Genomic DNA, 26,379 nt, shown 5'->3' on the forward strand with positions numbered 1-26,379 from the left:
TGCTTCAAACTCATTCTTAACCTCATGTGCAACCTTTGCTTTTCTCTCTCTTTCTCTCTCTCACTTCCTCTTTGCAGAACATCGCACTGCATGGTCAAGCAGGTCAAGGTCAGCACCAGCAGTCCCACGCACGGATGGCCAACCATGATACCAGCATAGTGATCCAGCAGGCCCTTCCCTCTCCCCAGTCCAGCTCAGTTATCACTCAGGCTCCTTCCACCAACAGACAGATAGGGTGAGTGAAACACAAAACCAAAAAAAAAGAAAAAAAAAAAAAGAAAGAAATTAGCACAAACAACAGACTCTGTTAGTCTGTTTCTCTTTCTTTGTTGTTGTTGTTGTTGTGCCATTTACGTGAAGCGCATGTTTTGCTACGACAGACAAGGGCGTAGTAAGAAAGTTTTGCCATAAAACAAATGATCTAACAAGTGGCAGATTGTATCCTCTCACCTCAAGTGTGGCCCTGTTTGGTGACAGCTTTAGGCTGAGCCTCGTCCTTTGTGTTCGTGCCAGCTGTCATCCCTCTGTCGTCTGTGAGGTAATGTTAGTGTTTAGTTACATTTCAGGCGCTGTATGTGGGGCCAGAAAATCATGTTTTACTGTTCATTCGAGGTTGTCTCAGAGCAGAGCATGCCAAAGGTCTCAGAGGATTAGATGAGGTTATTTCTCAAGCCTCAGTCGTGAGTGTCTTTATAATGGTTTAGCATTTTCATGTTTGAAAATATAGGTGTTGTTTTTTTTAAATCTGTGTGAGAATTTCGGTCACCATCACACAACTGCAAATGGGAAACGTAGCTCTAAAGTAAATAATCATGAATTGAGCATTTATTGTGTAGCTGGTTGTTTAGACTACAGACTAATCTTTGTACAGGCATAATCTGACCCTGTAAAAAATTTTTACCACATTTTTTTAATAATACATCACAAAGGTATTCCTACCCTTAGATGTTTTCCCCATCTTGTCCAACCAGTGAGGTTAGATGTGGATCGACTGGGGAGACAAATTTTCAGGTCTCGCCACAGAATCTGAGTCTGGCCTGTGACTGAGCCTTTCTAACAGATGAATATCTCAGGCGTATGGTTTTGCAGCCTCTAGCAGATTTCCATCCGGTTTCGCCCTTTATTTAGCTGCACTCCCAAACTGTGGATCTATGCAGTTCTCTCCAGCGCTAACATGTGTCTCTTGGCTGCTAATCACTTAAAGCTCTCCTTGTCTGGCCTGTAAACTTAGTGAAATGCCATGTTGTACCATGCATCGCTTTTCTTTTTCATTCTCTAGATTTTGGGTCAAGCAGCATTTTGCAAGGAGTTCACACCTTCGGGGTTTTGCTTTATCGCCTAATCCGGCTTCAAACTTCATACTTTTGCCCTTTGACAACCACTAACTTGTCTTACTTCAGTCCTTATGCGTTAGCTCCAGCTGCACTGACACTTTTGCCAGGGCTTTGTCATTGTAACCCAGGCCTGTGGCTACCTAGTTAAACATTGAGATGGCTCAGTGTTAAGCTGGTCCCTGTGTTCAAGTTGTCCTGTGTAGATTTACAGCTCGAGGAGCTGCTGAATATTGGATGGGAGGCCCATCTCTAAGCCTGACTGACACCTCGTCAGGCTCTTTGTTGAGCACAGAGATGGAATTTCATCCCCTCAGAGGAGCAGCAAATCACTGCCAGTAACAGAGACCTCGCTAGGCGCTGCTTCACCTGAGTTCACCTGTCAGTACGAACGCCCTGCCTCTCTGATGCACAATTTCTCTGCCTGTCATCACGGCTTGCATATGCCGCGTATCTTAAGCAATTTGGTGAGAAATTTGTACTTGTTAAATAACGTCACACAGGAGCAAGAGAGGGCAACCAAAAAAAGTCACTTCTTCTGTGACGTGGTCTATGAGAAAACCTTGCTGCTCATCCACGTGATGAATCTGTGGAAGTGCAGTTTGTTTACAGCGATTAATGAATCCTGACACATGGATAGGAAGAGTTGATCTACACAGGAGAAAAGCGAGCTGGAAAGTTTTACATCAGCAGGATGTAAATCAGTGCTTCCACAGGAAGACATTTGGACTTACCAAAGTCTTTGTGCACAGGATCTCTTTACAAGGACACCCAACATGAAAAACGGTGCTTTGCAAAATCTGAAACAGTTATCCCAGCAGTGATTCCCTGTGACGAGCTTAAATATCCAAGTTATCCAGTAACAATGCAAAACGAATGATTTTTGCTCTGATTTTCTTTTTCTGATTTTGAAAAATTCGAAAAGAACTTTATTCCTTATCAACCAAAAGTACTTTTTTAAACTGTGAAATACATAGCGGTCGCCCTCGTCAACAATGGCGAGGTGCATCTATGCCTCTGTCATGAAGCTTTAAATACTGCTACACTTTAAGCAGCTGTTCGTTACTAAAGGAGACTAACGATATGAATTTAATCTCACTTCACTCCGCTTCCTCATTTTGCTGCGTACAGAGTAAGCGTCCAATGAATTATTATAACAAGTCATTTTCATTGCTTCACAATGTTTACTAAAGAGCTTTGAGGCTTGGAATCAATTAGGATTGGTTTTCCTCAAGACCATTTAATTCAGGACCGAGTCGAGCCTGCAGCTGTGAAACCCGAGGACTGCTCTCGTTCTCTTTTTCTCTCCTTTCCTCTGCTCCGAGTCCTCGAGCTGGGTCTTTGGGGACCGTCGCTGACACAAAACAGCGTTAAAATCAGGCATAAGAAACAGCCAACAGATCCTAGCGCCGCAGCCCGTGTCAGTTCCTACGGAAGGCTCTGAATGCCCTCTGCCTTTCTGATCACACACAGCTGGTGCTGAGTAATGTCCCGGTTAACCATGTTGGACAGTCCTGGACAACCACGTGAGATGCAGAGTTTTGTGGAAACCTCAACCTTTTGACTTGTAATAAGTGGAGATCTGAGCAGAGATGGGTGTGGGCACAAACTATTAAATGTGACATCCTTCTTTTTTTTTTCTTTTTTTTCCTCGGCTCTTCAGAATAATTTAGTCCAGTTGTTTGTTTCCATTACTCATTACAGTAAAGATGAACACAGACACTTTAATTTAAAAAAATTGCCATCCACGTGCGGGAAATTATCACTTATTTATGCAATATTTGAAGACATCTTTAAATGTTTTCTGCAATGTGTTTCCTTCTAATGCTTTTCTATGACATAAAACTAAACATGTCAGTTATGTAGATTAAGACTTTGGATGACCATAGCCATACGTTCTTTTAATATTTGATTTAGATTTTATTTCACAGACCAGCACAAAGAAGGACATTATTACAAAGAGGAAATGATGCATGGTTTCTGAGTTTTCTTTAAATGAAATTTCAGAAATTCATGTGAGAAACAAATACTGCATGTAGCAGAAGGTTCTCTGGTCAGCAAACACTGACCAGAGGAACATGATGGCGGCAGCATCATGCCACCATCATCATGGGGAAGGGGCTGGTCTTGGTTAATACATGGCAAAAATAAAAAAACAAAGCAGTAAAATCTGTTAGGAAATCCAAAAGACTTGAACTTGCTTGAATTGTAGTGTTTTCATGGTATGTGAAAATGAACGCAATTGAGAATCTGTGATGCAGGAGTTGGAATTTAATGTCCACAGATACTCTGGATTAACTTGAGGCATTTTATAAAGACTGGACCTACACTTCAGTGTCTAGATGACCAAAGCTGGTAGAGACATAACCCAGAAAATCTGCAACTGTAATTGTTGTAAAAAGTTGTTTTACAAAGTGTTGCCTCTGAGGCCCTCTATACTTTTTAGATTTTCTTCCATTTCACAATTAGCCCCTATTTTGTGTTGGTCTTATAAAATGCTGATTAAAAACATTAAGCTAGTTAGCTAAATTAGATATAATACTAATAAAGATGCATGGATAGTTTTGCAAGGCTCTGTTGGTTAGTAGGTGCCAAACTCTGTACAGCATGAGCCAGTGATTCATCATTTACCACCAGTGTGTGAAATTACAAGCTGCAACCCTCCAACCACTGAATTAGTATGTCCTTCAGCTTTGGTTTGTGACCATCTAACCAGCATAGGTTTTGTTGAAGACTTTGTTTAGTGCTTCTAATCAAATAGCATAGTCATATTATACTTGCAGAAATGTGCAAATCTAAAACCAGTACGAACTCGCCATCCACAGTGCTCATTTAGAGTTTGCCTCCTCCCCGCAGACAACCTTTGAGCTTTCTTTTAGATGTCACATTTATAGCTTAGGTTGCATTATTGGTGATGTTCCACCCTGGGTGCACTGCATGCACCATGTCGAGCTTTGTAGGAAGTCATATCGTGGTTTTGTTTCCCATGCTGCTTTAAATGCACACAATTTTTCACACCTTAATCGCCCAGCTACTTGTGGTCCTGCTTTTTGCCTTTCAGGGAAGTAGCACAAATACATGCTCATCTTCATGCGAAGACCCGGGTGACAAATAGGTTCGCTGCAAGCCTCTTTGCAGAGAGATTTGGTGGTACGGCTACTGATTATTTAGGACCATGGTTTGCTGTCGGTTAGTGACGTCGGTCAAGTGTCTGATTTATACAAGAAAGGCTTGGAAGGCGCTTTTTTTTTTAGTGATTAAGCTTGTGCTGTTTCTGTGGTTATTTGAATGTAAGATTCTTTTGTTGATTTTTTTTGTACAAAATATTTGTGCATTGGAGTCCCCTTTTTCTACATGCATACTAATAAACTGTATCGGCTCACCTATGCAAATACAATGGCAGGTAAAAAGAAATGCTTCCCATAGAGAAAACATTGACTTTATGGTGTTCACCATTCAAACCAAACCATCCCATTCTTGTTTGTGATTAGATATGTTTCTCAAAATTGTGTGAAGGATGAAGGCCCATCCTCTGTAAAAGTGTAGGGTCTTTACATCTAAAATGTGGGCTCCGTTTGCACATTGGATGTAATGCGCAGAGTTAGTCAAGCACTAGACAGACAGATGTATCTAGGGTAATAAATTGCAAAAATTAAAAGACAGCGAGAAAGCAGGATGTACATCTGACCTGAATTAAGATGAGCTCATTGTGTACTTCAGCGGGTTTAATAGTGCGTTTGTAGAGGAACGCCCAGACTCTGTTCCCCTCTCATTCCAGCGGGCCTGTGTCATCTCTGCCCCGGGGCCACCACACATGCAGGCTCCTGCAAACGCAGCTCACACATAGGGATGTGCCTTGCTTCTCCTGGGGTAAGTGCAGGGATCGCAGCGAGGGGAAGTGTGGAAAACGGGGGATCAGAGGTGGACAGGGAGGAGGAAAAATGGGATCAGAGGTGGACGGAGAAGAGGAAGAGGGGTATTAGGAGGTGGATGGAGGAGGGGGAATGAAAGATCAGGTGGGTGGAGGAAACAGAGAGAAGAAGAGCGGCACTTTTATACCAGGAGGATGGTCACTTGTTGGGGGGTGGAGGGACGGACAGAACACACGTCTGTACGAGGAAAGGAAAAGACACATCATGTCTGGATGAAAGAAGGGATATAATAGTATTCGAAGAATTAAGGTGTGGAAAATAACATTTCAAGATTATAAAAAGAATGTGAGGGTGGAAATAACAGGCAACAAGAGAAGACATGAATCAGAATGAAAAGGAGAAAAGTTCAGCGAGGGACTGACATGCGCAGTGTTAATCGGATTTATTTGCATGTTTGTGTTCGATGAAAAGCAGCGGCGATGGAATGTGAGAAAGTGAAAGGAGCTGCGTTTGCCAGCTGTTGGGAAACCAGTGACGACAGGTGTCAGGTTAGCTTGTTCAGAGATGACTTAGGCTGGTGGGTGCTTTTTTTGATTCACTGCTGGTAGAACCGTACTGACATAATTTTGTTCATAGTGAAAAAAAAAAAAGAAAAAGAAAAGAAAAAAACGGTCTTATCCTTCCTCCTCTTTCCCTAAATGTAAACAACTCCACTTTGGATATACTGTGACTTGCTCTTGAATTCAAACAGGATCCCATAACCATATGCTACAATATATTTTATTAGGATTTTAAGATATAAATTAGATCAAGTAGAGGATTATAACAAAAAGTATTTTCATAAAAATCTGAAAGGTGTCATATAGGTGCATCCAACAGCGTGTTGTTATAATTACAGCTGAAAGTCTATAGGGGAATGTGTATTGTTCTTTTCAAAACAGCTAAAGCCTATTCACACTGGATTGACTGCGGTTGTGAATACCAACGTTCACATCCTGCCACAGATTATCAATTGGATTTAGGTCTGAACTTTGAATGGGCCATTCTAACACTTCATTATACTTCGATCTAAACGAGTGCCTGAGAACTAAAATTCTTTAATTTTGTAAAAGAGAATGTTAGAAACCTATTTTCTTTTCCTTCCACTTCACAATTGAAATGTCAAACAAAATACGCTGCTTTTGTTTGCAACACAACAAAATCTGAAAGAGTTCAAGGCGTGGGAATACTTTTGCAAGAGGCCGTACAATGAAGCTTATTGGTAAAAAAAAAAAAAAAAAAGCGTTATTGACAGCCGTTCATCAACTGTGCTTGGGAAAGGGTTGGCTCAGCCTGTGGCCCCCCCTAAAGTGAGGACGCCCCATCCCAGATCCTTCCCCAGTGAAGCTCCCTCGCCGCATCCATCTCATCTCTAGCACGCTAATAAAAGTCAGCCTGTGTTGTAACCCATTACAGCTGATTTATTTGATCAGATTCGTATTATTTCCTCAGTCCAAACCCCATGGCAATCTCCTCCCACCAGTGATTAAAGGCAGTAAATCAGGGGCAGGTCCTGCGCAGTGTTTACTCTAAGAGCCAGGCAGCTGCAAGCTGTTTGAGGCCCTTGTTTCTTTTTCTGTTTATCACTGTTCCCATGGCGACTGCACCACCATCTCCCAAATGTCTGGAACTTGGCCCTGGGCTGTTTTGGTTACGTACAAAACTTTTTAGCTGCTGCGTCTATCCCGAGCTCACAGTGACTTCACCCAGCGAGGAGCCAGTGCAGCGATGCTGGAAGGGTCCAGCAGAGAAAGAGAGGGAAAGTGAGGCGCAGAGGAGAGGAGTGGAGAGGAGAGGAGGGAGGGACAAAATCAAGGGGTATGGAGGCACTGGGTGGGGGGAGGGAGAAAAGCCAAGAGCATTACATCATTGCTGGAGCGAAGTCAAAAAGGGAAGGACGTGAGTCAGTGGACTGAGTGAACCTCTCTCCGTCTTTCGGCCGCTTTGGATGACAGCCAGGCCCGCTTGTGTTTTAAGTCCCTACACTTGAGTTGGAGTTGGGGACTGGGGTGGTGTGCGCACACTGCAGGTTTGATTAGAACAGAGAGACTTGAGCTCAAGTATGACCACCCTGAGGGGCCCAGAAAAGAGTTATACCAAACTAATAAAACGTAAAAAAAAAAAAAAAGTTTTCTCTTCCACTTGGAAAAAAAAACATACCAGAAAAGTGACAGTCAAAGGAGAGAGCAGAACAAAAAAAAGAGCAGTAGAGGGGTTCAGGCAGGGAAGAAGATCCAGTAATGATGTCATGGTGGAGTGAAGGTGGGCGGCGTTGGTGGTATGGTGGTGGTTCTTGGGCGGGGATTGAGAAGGAGAGCGAGGCACTCAGTAATGTGAGAGTGCGGGGTCAGGACTGTGGAGTGTCTACCTGCTCCCCCCCCCAGGGCCCTACGGCACAGGCTATTATCAACCCCTCAGCCGAGACTGTTATTATTCACTCATATGCATACGCACATGTTCCCGCAACATAAAGTATGGCATGACTGCAACTAAAAGGTATTTTTGTTGTTGTTTTTTTTGGTTATCTTAAGGGTGTTACGAGCACAAGAACCTACTAACCCACATAAGAAACAAAACAGCGCCTGGAATATGTAGTTCATTAAAAATTACTTTTATGATTGCACGATTAGTCAAGTCCACAAATACCATTACACACAATCTCCTGATCAGTAAGGAAGTGGTTTGTAAATAAAAGCCATGCATTGTTTTATGTGTTAGACTCTCTGAGACGTCTAATTATTTAAACTGAAAAAAGCACAGTGCTGTCAGATGCTAGTGTTGTTTTTCCCTCTGTTCAATTAGCAGACTGTTTTTATGTGAGGTGGTGACAAACACAGACTTGGTGTTAGCCATGCTAACGCCGAGGTGTCTCCTTAGTAAATGACTCAAAGGGGGACTTTCTTTTTCAGAAAGCAAGAGGCTACATGTACCTGCGCTGTGCTCCATTTTAACTTGTGCTATTGTGATTTTTTTCCTCTGGAGTCACAAGAAATTGAAGTCAGGATCAATAATCTATGAAGCATATATTCTTTCATGCATAACTAGAGTGCCCTGCAAGTATTCATTCCCCTTTGTCTTATGTTACATTGCAGCCTAACAGAACAGTGTACTGTTGAAAGTTTACGCGATGGACCGACACAAAGTAGAGCATAACTGTGATGTGGAAGGGAGATGATAGACTGTTTTATGGAATGTTTAAAGAAGAAAAAAATAAATAAAAATGTGATGTGTGTTTGTATACATCCTTCCTGCTATTGCAAGTCTGTTGATGTGGCACCCTTCCAGCTGCACATGTGGAAACTTACATTTTTGCTTCTTCTTTGCAAAATAGCTCAAGGTCAGTCAGATTGGATGGAGAGCACCTGTGGCTTCGCATATGATTCTCAATTTTAGTTAGGCTTGGGCTTTGACTGGGCCATTCTGACACATGAGTATGCTTTGATCTAGTGGTTCTTAACCCTGTAGGGCTGATGGTCCTTCATGTTTTTGATGTCTCTCTGCTCCAGCACACTTGATTCAAATTCTTGCATTTTTCTCCTCTGCATGCCATCAAGTGCTGCAGAAGCCTAAAACATGCAGGGCCGTGTGGGAGGGCAGTGAGGACCAGGGTTAAGAAGCTCTGATCTCCTCCATTCCGCTGTAGCTCTGATTATATGTTTGTAGCTGCTGACCTGCTTCATGGGAGAGGAAAAGTGTTGAAACTGGACTTTCTTTGAGCCTCCTTTCATCCACCAATGACTTTCTTCTTTCCCCCTATTTATAAAGGCCAGCGTACTCCTGAGCTATCATAGGCCTCTCTCCTATGGTAGCCTTTCAGTTTGATAGAGTGCTGTTTTAGTAGGTCTGTGGTAATTCAAACTACAACAAATTTTCTTTAAGTATAGCCAAGAAAATTGCATTTATTTATGTATTTATTTATTTATTTATTTATTTATTTATTTATTTATTTATTTTTAAGTTCTTTTTATTCCACTTTTCAGCTTTGCAGTTGTGTGTTGGTCAATTAAAAATTGACCAACACACACCTGTTGGTTGTGCGGAAAAGTTCAAGGGGTATGAATACTTGTACTTACCTTTAAAAAGGTTATAATTTGACAAGTTAGCAGGACAATAAATCTAAAGAGAATTTTATATATATAGCTGGACAACAATGAGTACTGTAAATAAAAAAAAAAGTGCTTCTAGATTTAGAGGATTGTTCAGTCATAAAATTCAAATTGAAGCACAAAAAAAAATCACCACTTAAAGCTATTGCTTTATGTCTACAAAGTATTAAAAATATCATTAGGCGGGATTTTACAAACATACAAACAATTTTTTTTTTTTCACCATTCAAGTGCTGCTTTATCCTCTCACATTTCCACAGTGTTCATGTTGAAATAGTGTAAATGTGGAACCATGCTATGCAGCTCATTGTACTTTCATGACTTTTCCCATGTGGGAATGCTTGGATTCGCTGTGCTGCTCAGGTGTCATAAGTGCTGCTAAATGGGTGTGATTGTGATAAATTGGGATGTTAGACAGGACTGACATGTAGTCAGATGGTAATAGTCCTGTATGTGAATGTGTGTGTGTGTAGCAATCAAAAATGTCTGAGGCATAAATGCTCATTTTTAGGTCTGGAAAAATACAGGTATTTATTCAGGTGTGGGACTGTTTGCTCCACTGCACCCCTCTATTTTGACACCAGTCCTTCACTGCTCACTATTACGGTAAAAAAAAAAAAAAAAAAAAAAAAAAAGGCGATGCTGTCGATTGATTTCTTTAATTCATTCAACACTCCTTGCCTAAATGCTTCTATTTTTTTTTAAATGCTGAAGAAAACTGAGCTTTATTGACTCTTTGAGCAGCAGCATCCATCCTGATGTTACCGATAACTGGAGAATTATTGATTTCGCTGCTGCGGGTTATTAAAAAATCATGCAGAGTGCCGTTTTTAGGCTGAATGTAACTTTACGCATGCACGCGTCCTGCAGCTGGAAATTGATGTTCTGACAAGTGGGGATTTAGTGGCAGTTGTATAAATGATTTGACAGCGTGCAGATGTAGGTAGTATGGCTGAGCCATGCAATTGAGACGTGACTGCTGTCATTAGCTGAAGCTTAGCGCGGGCCTCTCTGCATATTACTTATTGATGTGGCCTCCAGTATTCATTGGCCAGTTGTTGCACTTTTTCGTGGCCACCGAAGAGGATTTTCTCCACAGCTCCTCCACTGCACATCACATGTGGTAGCCGAGGAAAAAAAATATATTACTCACTAAGCATGACGTTCATCTATCCCATGAATATGTATTTTTTTTTGGCTGTGTAAAGTGGATTCAAAAGATGTCAGCAGGAGCAAGCTGAGAGCAGAGGTTCTTTAAAAGACATGAAGGGCTCAATTCAACTTCATGTGAAACTGCATATAATTTACGAGGATATATTTATATTTTTTGTTCCATTTTTGACGTTTGTAAATCTGCTGTCCATTGCAAGTAGCATGATTTGCCAGTATATGTAATATTTGCTAAAAACTGTAGCAGGTCAACTTTTAGGGAAGTGGGATTAGATGCACGTGAGCCCATATTAAAGATTAAACCTTGCATCATATTGATTATATAATGATTACATATCAGGAACCACTAATTCAGATATAGTCCACCACATTTTCTCTTATTTTTTTCTTCATCATGTATGTCTTTTTTTGTTTTTTCGTGAGGTGTTCGGTACTTTTATTTCCCGTGGCTCACTATATGAGCATTTTGTTTATTTTACTCTTCAATGGAGCGCATCAAATGTATGTAAAAATAATTAGAACCAATAAGTGTGTTTAATTTAGACAGTATTGAGAGAGTAATTGTTATAATTGTTTTTTTGGTTGCAATTTTTTTTTTTTGTAACCAAAACTGCACCCTGAAAGTTTATGATCGTGTTTCTAATTATATTTATTCATCAAAACATTGTATTTAGAAATAATTGATTTGGATTTTATCATTTGGATCCTAGAATGTCAAATTTTAAGATGACATTTTTTTTCTCAATTTTACTCTTAGTGCACTGAAAGAAAATTTATCTCTTTGGTTTTATCTACCAGCAAGAAGTTACTTGGAATTTATTTGATCAAAATCTGTCATATTTCATTAGAATTTACTGCCCAACCATTGATCAGATCCGAAATAAATTAAATTAGGGTGAGATATAAATTTTTAAACATGCAATTAGCAAATAAATTCAATTGTAAATGAGATTTAAACTTTTTAAGGATTATATATCTCCACATAAAGAGATAAAACTTCTCAAAAATACTTCTCTGCAAAGCAAAATACATAATCCTTTGGTTGCAGGTACAAAATGGAAACAGGAAAGGACCTAGAGAACTGATGCAGAGCTGGTTTGAAGGATGTTAGACTGCTAGATTACAGTCAGTATAAGAGCACAACTTGATGTTGTGATGTGATGTTTGTGTGTATTTTCAGGCCAGTCCCCGGCTCGCTGTCCTCACTACTGCACCTACGAAACAGACAGAGACAGCCTCTGCCAGCCTCCATGCCTGGAACCCTGCCAGACCCGACCATGCCCGGCTCCTCCGCCGTGTTGATGCCCGTGAGTGTAACGACAGATTACAGTGCATGTTCACTTACTGAGGCCACCTCTCTGTGTACTGCATGTGGGTTTGCTGTTGGGGATGTTTTCTATCACTATTAAAATTACTGCCCTGCAGAGTAAATCAGCTCCTGCAGGAGTGAAGGATTCGTCCTGCGGGTTTAGGCTTTAAACTCTTGTCTTTAAGAGATTTAGAACCACAGTGTGTAACAGAAATAATAACAATGTGCAGAAAGCTCCTCACATCAGGATATAACATATGTTCTCATTGTAACTCAAGACAAGCTGTGTTTATGGTACGGAAAATGTCCCGCCCATGTTTATTAAATTAGGAGCTAAGTGATTTGGGGGAAGATTGACGGTTCAGGAAAGGGGTGCAGGTTTGGGTGATATTTTTACACAAAACACACTTACTGCAATTAAGGTTGTGTGTCAGGTTCTAGACCTAAGTCTCTGCGGACACAGGGTGGAGGAAGGGGCTGCGGCAAAATGATGGTGGGGAATGGGGAGTCATTTCTCTTTGAGACCACCACACCAGCCAGAGAGCTGAGGGGCCAGAGCGCTGTTCACACACACACACACATATATATGTAGACTCTGAACAAAGGTTTCTTCTTTCCTGCTTACATTTCATGGCAAACGCTAGTCATATTATCGCCCTTGCACAGGTGACCTCTCACCCATGTCAGCTTACCCAGCTGATTTCCTCACATTCAGGTCTCAGGTATCAGTCAGAGGCAGACCACGTCATCACACGCTGATACACACCTTAAGTACTGATCATTCTGATTTAATCCCCGATTGTTGCATTAACGCACATTGTGCGTTAATGCAACCGAGTGACCGAGCTTTGATGTTTCACTCTGACAGAAAGTCACGGCGCTATCAGAAGCACACACATGCACATATACATACATGAATATATATTTGCACCGCACACACTCCTTTTGCACTGGCTTCCTGTGTTAAGTCCCTCCGTTCTGGCTTCCTGTTTTGGGTCAGCTCCAGTTATCATCACACAGAGCTGTGCACAGGGGCCAGCCTGTCATGCGAAATCAGGCTCTCACGCTCTCTCATCTCATCCATCGTAGCCTAGTTGGTAAGAGTCTCACACTTTTGTTCCGATGGTGATTTTGTGACATAATCAAGATAACTCACCAACATTTAAAAAAAAGAAGAAAAGAAAACAATTTCAGCAAATGGATGCCACTTTCTTGAGATTGCTACTTGAATAAAATTGTTACAACCATGCAATTTCCTCCACTTTGAAATTTTGCATTACTTTATGTGGGTGCATCACATGAAATCTCAATAAAAAAAAGTACATAACCATAGAGTGAAAAGAATGTGAAAGGTTTTGTAAGTGTGTGAGTAGTTTTGCTTGAAAATACCAGTAAGTGTCTGTCTGTATCTTTATTTTATTTTATTTGAATATCTTTAGATGGAAAGGCAAATGTCCATGGGTTCCAACATGATGGGCATGCCGAGCCCCGCCCACAGCAACTCGTGCTCCACTCACATTCCCTCAATGCACTCCGAAGCCAAACTGGTGAGTATATGTGCAAGTATCCACGAGGATACAAACTGATTTCTGCACACACACACACACACACACACACACACACACACACACACACACACACACACACACACAGACACACAAGTGTTGCAACTTTCTTTTCCACTGGGCTGTGCCAGCAACGCTGTGCTCTCAGGCTTGTGTGGATTTCATCATTCGGTGTGTAATCAAAGCTGAGTCTCAACCTGCCAGTGCAGCGCTGGCGACTCCGGCTGGAATAATGGGCCCTTTATGTGGTTGTGGGTTGCTTGCCCACCGACTGCCTGATGTATATCTTAATGTACAGAACATGTTCTGTAGGTCCTGCAACTTGTTAGCACTAGTTTAACGCTGTGGGGAAAAAAAAATCAAATGACCTCATCCCTCACAAAGCAGGCAGTTACGGCAGTGGGAATGGGATGTGTACGAAGAAGAAGAAGAAGATGAAAGGCTGAAAGACGATTGTGCTTGTAGTTTAAGGAGGCATGGAGGATAAATGACAAGGCGAAAGAGTTGGTGGGAAGTCAATGTGACGTTTTGTTCTTTCATCTGCATAGTCTACCACCTTTACACTTTTAGCTGACTGGATGATTAATGTGCATTCCCTTGGCAAGGTTTTGTACCACAAGAGGGTAAAATCAAAGTTTTTTTAAAAATAAAAATATGATGTGATAGTAGTGCAGATTTGTGAAGCTGAAGGAAATTATATGTTGTTAGCAAAATAGTGCAATGTGTCATTCCCAGTGAGAGAACACTTTGTACAATCACATTTCACCACTAGTCTTTTGCAGGATGTCTCTATTGTTGTTGTTTTTTGTAAAACCTCAACCTCAAATTCGGCGGACAGCATCTTTGATCCTCAAATCTCAGGTCAAGTTATATCATCTGACATATGTCCGGCTTTAAAGGTTGTTGTTCTGCTGTAAAGTGAAACACTGTGCCAGTCTCAAATCTTTTCTCCAGTTTTTGAAATATCCCAACAGCATGATGCTGCCACCACTATGCTTAACTGTGGGGATGGTGTGTTCAGGGCAATGTGCTGTAATAGTTTTCATCACACATAGTGGTTTACATGTTGATCTGAAATAATAATAATAATAATAATAAAATCAACTCCTAATACAATACATTGAAGTTCCTGTTTATAATACGACAGCCAGTGAAAAAATAAGTCTGACTACTTTTGCATTGCACTTTTAAAAATTTTTGAAAAGTTGCCCTCGAGGTGAACAAAACTGTTTATTTCTGTAGCAATGTAGCCAACTGCAAACCTTTGTTTTCTGAATAAATAAATGCATAGTCAAAACCTTGATAACTAAAAAAAAAAAAAAAAAAATCCCAAGCTATGATGAAAAGCTTTGGCCGGTTTGTAATGTTTGGAGACTCTTGCAGATAGCAGGTCTTTTAGGGGAGAAACATCTTGTAGAGAGAGGAAAGAGGAGGTAGCATGGGGTCATCAGAAGAGTTATTGCTCTGATAGAGGAGAGCGGGAGCAGTCCCAGGGCATTTAATTCTCCCTCTTCCTCCTGCTCTCTCAAGATTGATCGCCTTTGTAGTCTTTTGAATCTCCTCAACCGTTCCTATGGTAACACACTAAGGTAACACAATATTAGTGTATTAGGCTTATCTCTCCTCTGGCCGTCATCCAGACACATCTTACCCCTTTTTTTCCCCTCCTACTATCTGTGTAATTGAATTGTAAATGCTCGGTGAGCTCTCCCATAAACATGTGCTCTCTAAATGGCTGCAGGCCCCCTTAACCGCGCAACTTTCTGGTTTGTTGGCCGTTTGGCAACCAAATTTGGACCCATTGAGATTCTACTCCCTGATGTCTGAACACGACTGATGGAATTCCCTGATTGTGGGCAGAAAGTGAAAGACTAATTGTGTTATCTGGGTGCAATCTCCAGCACAGGTTTCATAAGCATACACCGGGTCTCTAATGTCTGTGATATCCTCGCCGGGCCCTGTCAATAAATACGGCCGTGCTATCGGGTAACTAGGCCGTGATCAGGCCCATGTGTCCCCTGTGACGTTCTCAATCCGGCTCTAATCACATTACCCCGACCATGTTGACTTTCCGCCAATTGGAAATCTCCGTACTGTAACCCCACACCTCAGAGGCGCAGACCTGGATGGACTCTTCCTGCCAGCGCTAACACTGGGAGAGCGGAGAAAGGGATTGAGTGGGATTCTGACAGGCAATGTGAGCAATACACACACACACACACACACACACACACACACACACACACACACACACACACACACACACACAGGCAGGACGGGCAAGGGAGACGGAAGGTGAGACGGTATTGACGTTCGGTGACACTCAACAGTGAAAAGCTAAAAGATTTATGTTTCTACAACAAACCTCGCTCCATTTTCCTTTGTCCTTCTTTCGACGTGAAAGCATCGCAACACGTCTGTGTGACCGTTTGATATTCTGCAGTAACTGGAGGCACTGGTTGCAGGGTTATCCCTCCCTTCAGAGAAAGCATGCCCAGAGCATGGGCTAATGAAGGCTAATTGATTTTGTGGTGGGCCAGAGCAGTAGGGAGGACTGTCTCTGGTGTAAATAGTTAATGAGCCAAAGGACTGCTGTGGCCCCTGGGGGACTTGTATCTTGCTCTGAGCTCTCTGTTTGCGCTCTTTGGGCTGAAGACTGTATCACTGTGATTCTTTGTTGTCCAGATTTCAGCCTGTAAGTGCGGTCGTTTAAGTGGTAGAGCACAGCCTGTTGGTGGAATAATCGACACGCCTGCCTTTCCTTAATGCTTCGAGTTGCTTTCTAAGGGCTGGAATGTTTTATTAATCTTGTTTCAAGTGTGTTTTTCCTTCTTGTTTAGGACTGGGTGCTCATGGTGCCGGGTGTGGTTGAATTCTGCTCTGTTGTGGTCCAGGGAATTGAACAGTGCGTGTTGTGTGCTGGAGGTTGTGGGATAGTTGACCCTCGCAGCGTGGAGGAAACACAGTGGAGACGAGGCCAAGTTCCACAGCTTGCTGGCCAAAGCATTACATCACTGCGCAGAGCCAGTTCTCCACGGGGCCTTGCAAACCGCTCGTGCACGCTCGCGCATACATGTCATGCCTCAGCTCTGTGTTGTCGTCGTTTGCTTAGTGACAGACGCTTAAATGGCAACAGACTAACACACAAACAGAGGGAGGAAATCGGGAAATTAAGAAAAGCATGCAGGGAGTGATGAACATGATGAACATGGACAAGTGATGAAAAACTGATTAACTTGTTTTCTTTCTCTCTTCACGCGTAAATGGTTTGATATCTTCAGGGTTGCTCTTCAAGCTTGAAAAGTCTGAAAAGGTTAGATTGTTTTTCAGTTTTTTAGATATTCACATATATAGGGAGAGAAATATGATTCAGCATGGAATTTTTTAAAAATTATTTTGTGAAATTCATATGCTGTTTTCAGATATTGTTTCTGGATAAATTAACATGTCAAAGCTTGATTATTGCCCATAGATCTGTTTCATTTTGTTTCGAAAACAGAAGAAAAAGATAGAGCCTTTTAAAATATTTGTTGACAAGTGAAGTTTGTGTGTGAATCTGTGTTTACACCATCAGTATTGTTTAATAGCCAAGAATATCTTCATCATGGCACCAGACTCAGCTCATGTCAGCAGGACCTTTTTCCAAACAGAGGAGTTTTCCCATTGTTCCTCTGTCTCCTTTGAAAAAGTGCCGTGCTTGCACACATCCTGGCTCGCTTTCTAATTTCAGGCAAGGCAGCCTTGAGACAGCCCTGGTGCTGGTGTATGAAAATGTGTTATTTATTATCTCCCAATTATCTATTGTTTACATTGTTACTAAGGACAATAAATTTGTCACTAAGCATTGGTCTAGGTGCTGAGATTTTTATGTGGTAAACAATACTATATGTTCTTTCAGTGCAGCCTGCTCCACTGTGGAGCTGGCACCAGAATAGTGGATGACATAATTCCTGGCATGCTCTAAATATGCTCCTTTTTACTTGAAGGAGGAAAAAAAAAGGGGGGGAGCTGTTCTTAAAGAAACATTTCATAGCATACAAGAAAACCAATAATCACATTATTGTTATTGATCTAGTCACTTGTGAACAACTCACCGTTCTAATATTTCTTTATATTTGAATAGGAACATTTGGCATTCAGATTGAACATCATCTTAATCTCTAAAGAGTGCGCAAGTAAAGACAGTTTGCTTAAAGCACTGAGAAAGTTAAACTGTGAGCTGTGACACGGCCGTGGCTGTGTCAGGTTTCATTTCAGCTTAGAACGAAATCTCTTGCCAGCAGCTAAGCCATTAGCATACACGGTAACCCAATTACGCCTCCCATTCATTTTCTCCCACACCTTTCGCGGCGCGTCTTCTTGGTGCGAGAAGCAGAAACCTGTACAATTGCGGGCCAACTTTTGCGAGCCATGTCTGCGTGAATGGTGGCATTGTCGGGGTGTGATGTCACTGAGCGGAGACGGTGAGCTAAGAGCACAGCTGAATCTGCATGCTCCCTCAGTGAACATGGACACTGTATGTGTCTGTACGCATGCACATTGTGTGTGCAAAAGGATGCTTGTCAGTGGACTGGCAGCGTCTCTTGGTACTCATTGTCCCGCTAGTCAAAACACAAACGCAAGCATAAGACAAACCCTCATGGTTGCGTATCGGTTTTTGATACAGATCTGCTTTGCGCATATTTGTGTTGGATGTTTCCTGTTGTTGAATAAGCTGCAAGATACTAACTTAGATTTTTTACAGATGTCTTTTTTTTTTTTTTTTTTTCTATTGCCATGTAGTCAAGTAGGCTTAGCGCCATAAGTCTGCTGGATGAAAATGTCTACGAGTTTATTCAGCTCAGGAAATAAACAATAAAGGAGCTCCACTGATAATGCTTCCGCAATGTTCCCAAGTCAAATTCTGTAACAATAACAGCGTATACAGAAGTTATACAAATGGAGTTTTATGTGCAACAATGAAGAATGTTTATACCCAAGTTATCCATCATCTATCCGGATTAACTTCTTAGCCTTTCATTCCAAGTGTAAGTCAGCTCATTCAAGTCTGCTGCCACGGCTCTCAGCTTGGCAGAGTTGCCTCAAGTATCCTCGGTTCTTCACTTCATGACAAGTGATGGCTGGAAGGTTTGAAACGCAGACATATTTGGGCCTTGCCTGCAGCAGAATGGGTTCTGCTGTGGTATGTTAAAATGAGAGCTAGCACAAAGTTCTCTATTAACAGGTTGTCCTGATTTTGTTCTGACGACTGAAAGGAACGTCCAGGTTTTCCTCCTGACCCGATCTCAGGTCAAATGGTGCGTACTCATGCAGAGTTTTCCTGTTCATACTTGTTCATCTCATTCGCCGAGCCACACGTTCACACACATACATAAAGATTGGTTGGAACATTGGGACTTAACTCACAATATTCTGACTGAGCACCCACAAATATGTCCTATTTAGTTAACAAATAGAAAACAACACCGTTTATTTTAAACTGTGTTCATGTATTTGTTGAATATATTTGGACATACATATGTTCCATATTGTTTATGATTAATGGAGGTTATAAGTGATCCTACACAGAAGAACTTGTAGCAAAAAAGTAATCCTAGAAACACTGAATCACTTTTCGTAAAAGATTCTGGCACAACAAGACAAGACGAAAAACATTGGCTGCTGAGGTCTTTCATATCTCCCCAGAGATGCTTTCCACTGTCACTATGTTTTCTTGTTTTATTTCTGATGAGCTTTAGGTTGCCTTTTTAAAAGTTAAACCGCGTACTCAACCTAAAATCTGAAATTCCTTCATTTTTCTGAATCCATTCTTTCAATAAATGTAAAAAAAAAAGCCTGAAAAAAAAAAAACTTCCTTGACACATTAATTTGTGAAATGACTTTCCTTCGCTTTGACACCTCAACAGGCACAAAGCGATTTTTAGAGACAAATCCACATCTGCTACATTTCAAATCTTCTAAGGTCTGTTTATACGAGGGTCTGTTTATTTGAGCAGATACATGTGACTTTGTGTGTGCGCGCGCGTCTGCTCGTGTGTGGGTTGTGGTGTAAGCACAAGTCAGCCAGCGGTGGTGCAGAACGTTGCATCTGTTTGTCTTTGGATGACCGCGTGTTGTTTTAGGGGTGCTAAAGGGGAGGAGTGTATGTGAAGGCCATTTCGTCATGGTTCAGGGCTCATCAATGGGCGTGAGTAAACCGACTGACACACAGGCCGGACCGGACTGTGCTTCCCTCTTTTAGAGACAATGAAGAAAATACTCACAGGACTCCAAAGTAGACGGGAGAAATAATACCTGGGGTTGTCAGAGATCAGATCTGTTCGGTGTAAGAATATAAACCTGGTAAACTTGAGTCAGTTTGCTGGACCATCTCATCTGTCACTTATATTCATTTTTAAAATTCAGGTATCTTTTTCTGTTTTGAAGGAAGATTTATTCCTCCCCGAAGGTATAGCAGTGTAGCACGGTTTTAAAGAGCAATGTTAAAGTTTGTTTTCATACTGATTCTACCATTGGAAATCTTTTTATTGAGACGCTCCGTACTGCATGCCACATAAAGAATGGAAGTGCTGAGCATCCACCCATGTGTTGCTGCTCACTCCCTAGTCATTACTGGAAAAAAAGGCTAATCAACTTATACCATATATACAACAAGACAAATCTGGCTGTTTAGAAATATTTTCACTTTCCATCAAATCTTGGAAACTGACTACAATATACATGCCTATTAGTAGGTAAGCTACAGTTGTATAGCTAAAATGCAAACAGACAGACTATAGATAATTAAACACTTGATACCATCTCATGTTGCTATATAAGGCCTGGATGTTTTAGGCATTAAGCACCGGAAAGATAGGATTAAATTGACATGCTATTGCTCAGGTCTGTATGTAAAAATAACAATACAGTTGTCAAAAGCATTACTTCTTCAATAATCAAGGTGTTCGGTTATTATCTAGCTGTAGAAATAATTGTCATTGTTTATATGTTTTTGGTTAAAATGTTGGATACAAAGTGAAACCAAGGTATTTTTAGCCACGGGTGTCATTCCATTTCTTAAATCTAAGATTCTTCAAAACTGAACCCGGGGCACGTCAAGAGTTTTTTTCTTCCCCCCCTCCCCCGAGACAAAACTTTAAAACTTTAAAATTGCTTTAAGCACGTTGAAGTTACTCTCATTCAAGTCCTCACATTTCAGATGACAGTTGTGACAAGCGACGTATCCTCTCTGATCTCGCAACATGTTAGTATTTAGACATGTGTTTGTGCTTTTCTTTTTCTGTCAGTTTGGGCCGTTCTCCGTATTCAGCAGCGTGACAGCGAGGTGTAGCGATAACCATGTGGGCTGCACTGGCACGGGGCCTTTACATGAGAGGGAACAGTGGGGATATGCAGACTGGAGTCAGAGGCCCATCCATTAACTTGACAGGGTGCAGAAGCTGCCAGGAGTTGAGCGCATGCTTTGGAGCATGCCTCCTCTGAGGGTGTGTGTGTGTGTGTGTGTGTGTCTCTGTGCGCCCCGTACCGCCCCGGTTTTCTCCGAGCACCACCAGAGCGTCCGACCCTGGCAGGATAGCCGGGCTACGTCCATCTCCCCCGTCTGTGTCTGGAACCACAAGGAGGCTCTGTTCAGTTCGGCTTGGCCCCAGAACCTGAGCGAGGAGAGAAAGGGCGACAGTGCAGCCCCGACTCTCCCATCAGACTGTCTGCCTCGACGTTCCCCGAGGAAATCAGTTTAACAGTCCCCAGCTCTTGGCAAGCAGACAGAGTGGGTGGGAGGCTGCAGAGGGGGTTGGGGGGGAGGTTAGAAACAGGGAAGAGGTGCATGTGTGTGTGTGAGAAAGACAGAGGAGAGCAGGGGAGGGGAGGTGTTACTGGCTTTCTGGGCGAGAGGGAAATCTAATAAAATTGAACTAATGGGGTTGTGGAGTTTTAGGGGACAGAAAGTGGGATTTGCTGGCAGGCACTGGTGGGTAAATGGTGGTGAAAGCAAAGAGGATGGAGCAGGAGCCTTAAACCAAACCCCTGAGTTTGAATACAGCATGTTTAGTTTAGATTACGACTTAGAGAGCCGTAATGCGCTGTGACACAACTCTGGAACAAATCAGGAGACCACAGCAACATTTCTAGTTCCTCTTATTTCCCTGTTTATAAGTTAAGAGTGAAATAAGTGAATTTTTGATTTTAATCCCAAAATGTAAGTAACTATGTTGACTTTATGAGCGTTTTATCGCAAAAAATAATAAAAAAAATTGTAAAAACAACAAAAATACAGTTTTTTCAGATGTCAAGTAATGCAATTAAAAATGTTTATAATATTTATTTTGTAATGTAGAACTTAGAAGAGTTGAAAGGTTAATATTTAGTGCAATAACCCCTGATTTTCAGCTAAAACTTTCTTGTGTTTCAGCATGTTTCACACAAGCTTTTCACTTTCCTGTTGTTTTTAGACTCAAGTTTTAGGGATTTAGGTGAATTGTTCACTATTCTTCTGCTACCAATGACAGATTTTATCTGCTGGACCTCTTCCTGTTTAATTTAAAAACTGGACTGCCTCAATCCTGTCTCAGACGAAGGTATAAAAGCCAGGAGCCTGTTGTTCATGGCCAAAAACTCTTGAGACAGCTGCTGCACAAAGGTGTAACTGTAGCTGCTGATCTCAGCTACCAGGTTTCCTGATGCATTCAGGGATCAGAAATAGATGGGATTTTGCTAAACCAATTAGAAATACTTTGTGCTCACATTCTGAACCAGTCTTGCATTAACAAAGAGCGAACAGAGACATACAGAAGCTTCAGTATTTATCTCTGGGCTGTTTTTATGGGAAGAGTAAGGTCTCCGTTTAAAACTTTGATCTCTTTGTCGTTAAACTGTGACACCACAGACTGGTTAAATCTTTCCAACCTTCTGTAAGGCGCCAGAGGGCCACGGGTTCTCCCGATAGCCCACCGCTCCACTTTTAAGGGGAATAAAAGTGCTCACCCTGACCTTATTAGCTTTGATTTACCCATCCCCAGATAGGCGTGGTCCCCTCCTTTTTTTGTACCTGCTCCATGCTCCTGCTTTCTCCTCCCAGGGTTAATAGATATGAAGTCATCTGGTGGAAGAGAAACCCTGGTGTGTTCTCAGGAGGTGCCCAGAGCACTCACAGGGACATCACTCAGAGGCCTGTCGTGTCAGAGAGGAATCAGCTATTAATAAATATCATTAATGGACAATCACCTGGTATCACCGAAAACACATAAATGCAAGCGGCCTAAAAAAAAAAAAAAAAACGGAGTGGGAGTTGGGAGGTCGGAGGGCAGAGGTCTGCAAGGAGATAGCTTCCGTCTGTGCAAAAAGCTAGCTGAATCAGGGATTTAAAACAAGAAAAAAATCAATATCCGCCATGACTTTTAGCACACTCAGAATGCATGAAATGTTCTGTCAAACACATGTATTTATGCTGCTGTTTGATAGAATTACGAGGGAAAGAGCCGACCAAGTCTTTACGGTGTCACATAGATGCCATATTTTTTGTCTTTTTGCTTTGTTTTCCATTTTCCTGCAGCAGCTTGGCAGACAGTGGTGGAAAGCACTTGCATGCCATCTTACCTGCAAGTAGTCCACGCTGCCACAGGCTAACACCTGCACTCTTTTAATGACTGTTTTCTGGGACGGCTATGTTGCTGCAAGAGAAATGTAAAATGTATGCATGCATGTGTGTGTGTGTGTGCGTGCTTGTGCGTGTGTGTGTGTTATTAAAGTAAAATGCACATAGTGGTTAAGTTCCTGTGCTCAGCAGAGTCTGGGGAAATACAACCTTGTGTTAAAAAGTCATTAGGGAGCTGATGAAGGTGTTTGAGAGTCACAGCCTGCTCATCATTGCTCTGCTAACGTCCCTTAGTTGCGTCACTGTGGTTCTGGATACAAAGGCTTAAAGTTTTGGCTGAACACGACTTAACTCCAGATGGAGGAAGAGCTGACACTTGTGCAGAGATAGCCTCAGGAGTAGACTTGCTGTCACGGTAAGGCCTTCTTCTTCTTCTTCTTCTTCTTCTTCTTCTTCTTCTTCTTCTTCTTCTTCTTCTTCTTCTTCTTCTTCTTCTTCTTCTTCTTCTTCTTCTTCTNTCTTCTTCTTCTTCTTCTTCTTCTTCTTCTTCTTCTTCTTCTTCTTCTTCTTCTTCTTCTTCTTCTTCTTCTTCTTCTTCTTTTAGCTCAATTTGTGACTTTGCCATTATTCTTAAATTCTGCTGCTTACATGTTGTTAGATGTTACATTAGCAGCAAAGTCTGTCATGTGTTATTGCCTCAAAATATGACAATAATGATGATTGCAGGACTCAAACCCTCAAACAGAAAAGGCTGATATGATAATGTTAGAGTTGGCATTGGGTCTAATGGTCTGAATGAAAGTATCACAGTTTCAGAAATGTTCCTTTAGCTTGCATGCTCTGTGTTTTTCTTTACAGGGGTATTTTGTCATTAAAATCTTATTAAATGAGCACAGTTTTGATTGTTGTACATCCTCAGTATGTGCTCCACACAGAAATATTCAGGGTGGTGTTCTACCTCCAACCATCAGCATTTCCCAGCAAAAAAGACATGTAATACAAGCTGGTCAAACCCTTAAAATTTAAATAAAATAACTCAGATCAACTTTTAACATGTTTTTTGAGAACTGGGTTGCTTAAGGCATAATTGATCTTAACCCTTCTCTAACTGTGACGCTTCAGAAATTAACTTGTATTAATGTTAAAATGTAGACAGTAAGAGAGTTATCTATTGCGAGTTGGATTTTAACTGCTTCTGAAATTACCTCTCTTCAAAAAGAATCTTGAACTATCCCTTTAATAGTTGTGTTTTAACATCGGATTACTAGGAGTGTAATTTTTACTTTACAAAAAGGTTTTTGCCAGAGCGCCCACTCTTACCACGAAACAAGAACGATTTTATTTCATGTAGTTATATTTTGAAGTAGTTATTCCTCCATTTCACTGCGCCCTATAAATATTTTACTTTCAGCAATATCTTTGCTTAATTTGGTGCTTTCTGTTCGTGACGTATCCTACAACTTCCGCAGCCGCCCCTCGGCTCTCCGCCTCCCCTCTGTACTTTGACACCCGCTGGCCTCTCCGAATTTAGGCTAATGCAGTTAACAAGCACACAGGGCTCCACTGCCAGCTGGAAACCTCCCGCAGACGCTGATAAATGCATGTCCGTTGTTCCGGACTGATCGTGTTCGAGGAAGAGACATGGGAACCCATCTAATCTCTCCTTACCTCTGGTCTCTTTCTCTTCCACTGTTGCATTTCACTTCCCTCCTTTGCTCTTGCCTGAATGAGCATCTTCTGGGTAACTTTGTGTGGACTATAAAGGACAATGTGCAATGTACTGGTTTCCTGCTCTTTAAGTGGCGAAACTTTGTGCAGCCCTGACTGGTTTTCTTTTTGAACACAGGGAGTGCGTTTCCACTTTCAGACTCACACTGACTGTGAATTCATTATGTGTCACAATGATGATGGCTACAACTGATATGTAAGCCTTTCAACTTTTGTTGAAGATGGATTTCAACTTCCTTTCTGATACTCCTGTATTTTTAATTTTTTAATTTTTTTTATCTTATATTTGGATCACTACTCGCTATTGACACATGCAGGCTGTGGGATGAGCTGTCAGAAGAAATAAAGGCCTTTCTGTTACGACACCTCTGAGATTCTCTGTATGACTGTACCGCTGCAGTGAGCTGCAGGCTTTGTGTACATCCCGTCGTGTGTTTAGCTTTTGTGATATTTTGACACCTATCTCATTGGTCGCAGAAAGGAAGGGCTGCAAGCCGTGATACTTAATGCTCATCAGGCTGCGTTGACGGGAGTTAACAAAGTGTGAGTCTGAGATAGGGTTTGGATTTGTTATCTCTGCGCAAACCCTTTTTTAAAACAAACACTTATAAGGTGCAAAAGATAAAGCTGCAGAAATGAAACTTGTGTCACAATGTGTGACATCTCCTGGTATGCCAAACAGAAACTATAGTTAGCTGAAACAGGCTCTGCAAGGTCATAATTTCACTCTGCCGGTTTCATGTGGAACCCTCTGTATTGCTCCCTTCATCAGAAACAAGGTAATAAGAACTAAACTAATTGTACACATTCTTAAAAATACATAAATACACTAAAGCTAATGCAACCCTACACATGTGACCTTCTTTGCTTTTTTTTTGTCTTTTAAAAAGTGATTTACTTGACTCTTCCTCTGCTCTGCTTGTAAAAAAAAAAAAAATCTTTGCGCTCATAAGGCGGTGTGAGCGAGGAGCGCAAAGCTGATGTTTTCGCTTCGGCCATGTCTTAGCATCGTGAGCGGAGCCAGCTGGATGCCATTCCCGATGGGAATCATGAATGTGAAGGTTGTTAAAAGATATGGAGCCTTGCACCAAGCGCGGACTCACTAGCAGCAGCTGGTTGGCGGGGGGAAGGGAGCACTGAGAGAAATGAGAGCACTGGGAAAGAGTTTAAAAAAAGAAAAAAAGTGGAATTCATAACAGTAGCCTAGGAAGGAATGTCTTTCGTTGCATTTTTGCTGGTAACATCTTGACTGGGACATACTATATCATTATAAATATTTATACTAAAGTTTAGATGCCATTCAGATCTACATATGTCACTTTTAAATTTTTTTTATTTATTTATTTACGTCTGCGTCTGTGCTTTTCCTCATGTGATGCCCAGAAAAACAGAGCGGAGCAGGCGGGGCATTTGGTAAACACGAGGAACACAAACTGTACCTTTACTGAGTCTCCCTCAGGTCTCGCTCATAGAGGACCCAGACTCAGCCAGGGCTAAGTAGACCTCACAGCTAAAGCAACAAACCTTCCTTTAGCTGGGTCAACAGGCCAGCTAAAGGAAGCTGGCCTGTTCACACCTCACCAGCAGGTTCATCTCAGCAGGCAGCATCGAGGCTCGAGAAAAAAAAATCTATTGGGAATATGAAGAGGGAGGATTGGCATGAGGAC

General features: G+C 41.6%; 1 protein-coding gene across 2 annotated transcripts in view; it reads left to right on the forward strand.

Annotated features, from left to right (window-relative positions):
• The window catches only part of creb5b (cAMP responsive element binding protein 5b), a 45,732-nt gene that overhangs the window by 10,298 nt on the left and 9,055 nt on the right, over positions 1-26,379 (forward strand). For both annotated transcript variants that reach the window (XM_016680685.1, XM_007569976.2), the window contains exons 5-7: positions 78-235; positions 11,699-11,825; positions 13,267-13,374. In XM_016680685.1, the coding sequence (XP_016536171.1) occupies positions 78-235; positions 11,699-11,825; positions 13,267-13,374 (393 nt within the window). The remainder of the gene's footprint in view (positions 1-77; positions 236-11,698; positions 11,826-13,266; positions 13,375-26,379) is intronic.

Source organism: Poecilia formosa, unplaced genomic scaffold (assembly GCF_000485575.1).
Source record: "Poecilia formosa unplaced genomic scaffold, Poecilia_formosa-5.1.2 Scaffold253, whole genome shotgun sequence".
In the NCBI taxonomy this organism is placed as follows: domain Eukaryota; kingdom Metazoa; phylum Chordata; class Actinopteri; order Cyprinodontiformes; family Poeciliidae; genus Poecilia; species Poecilia formosa.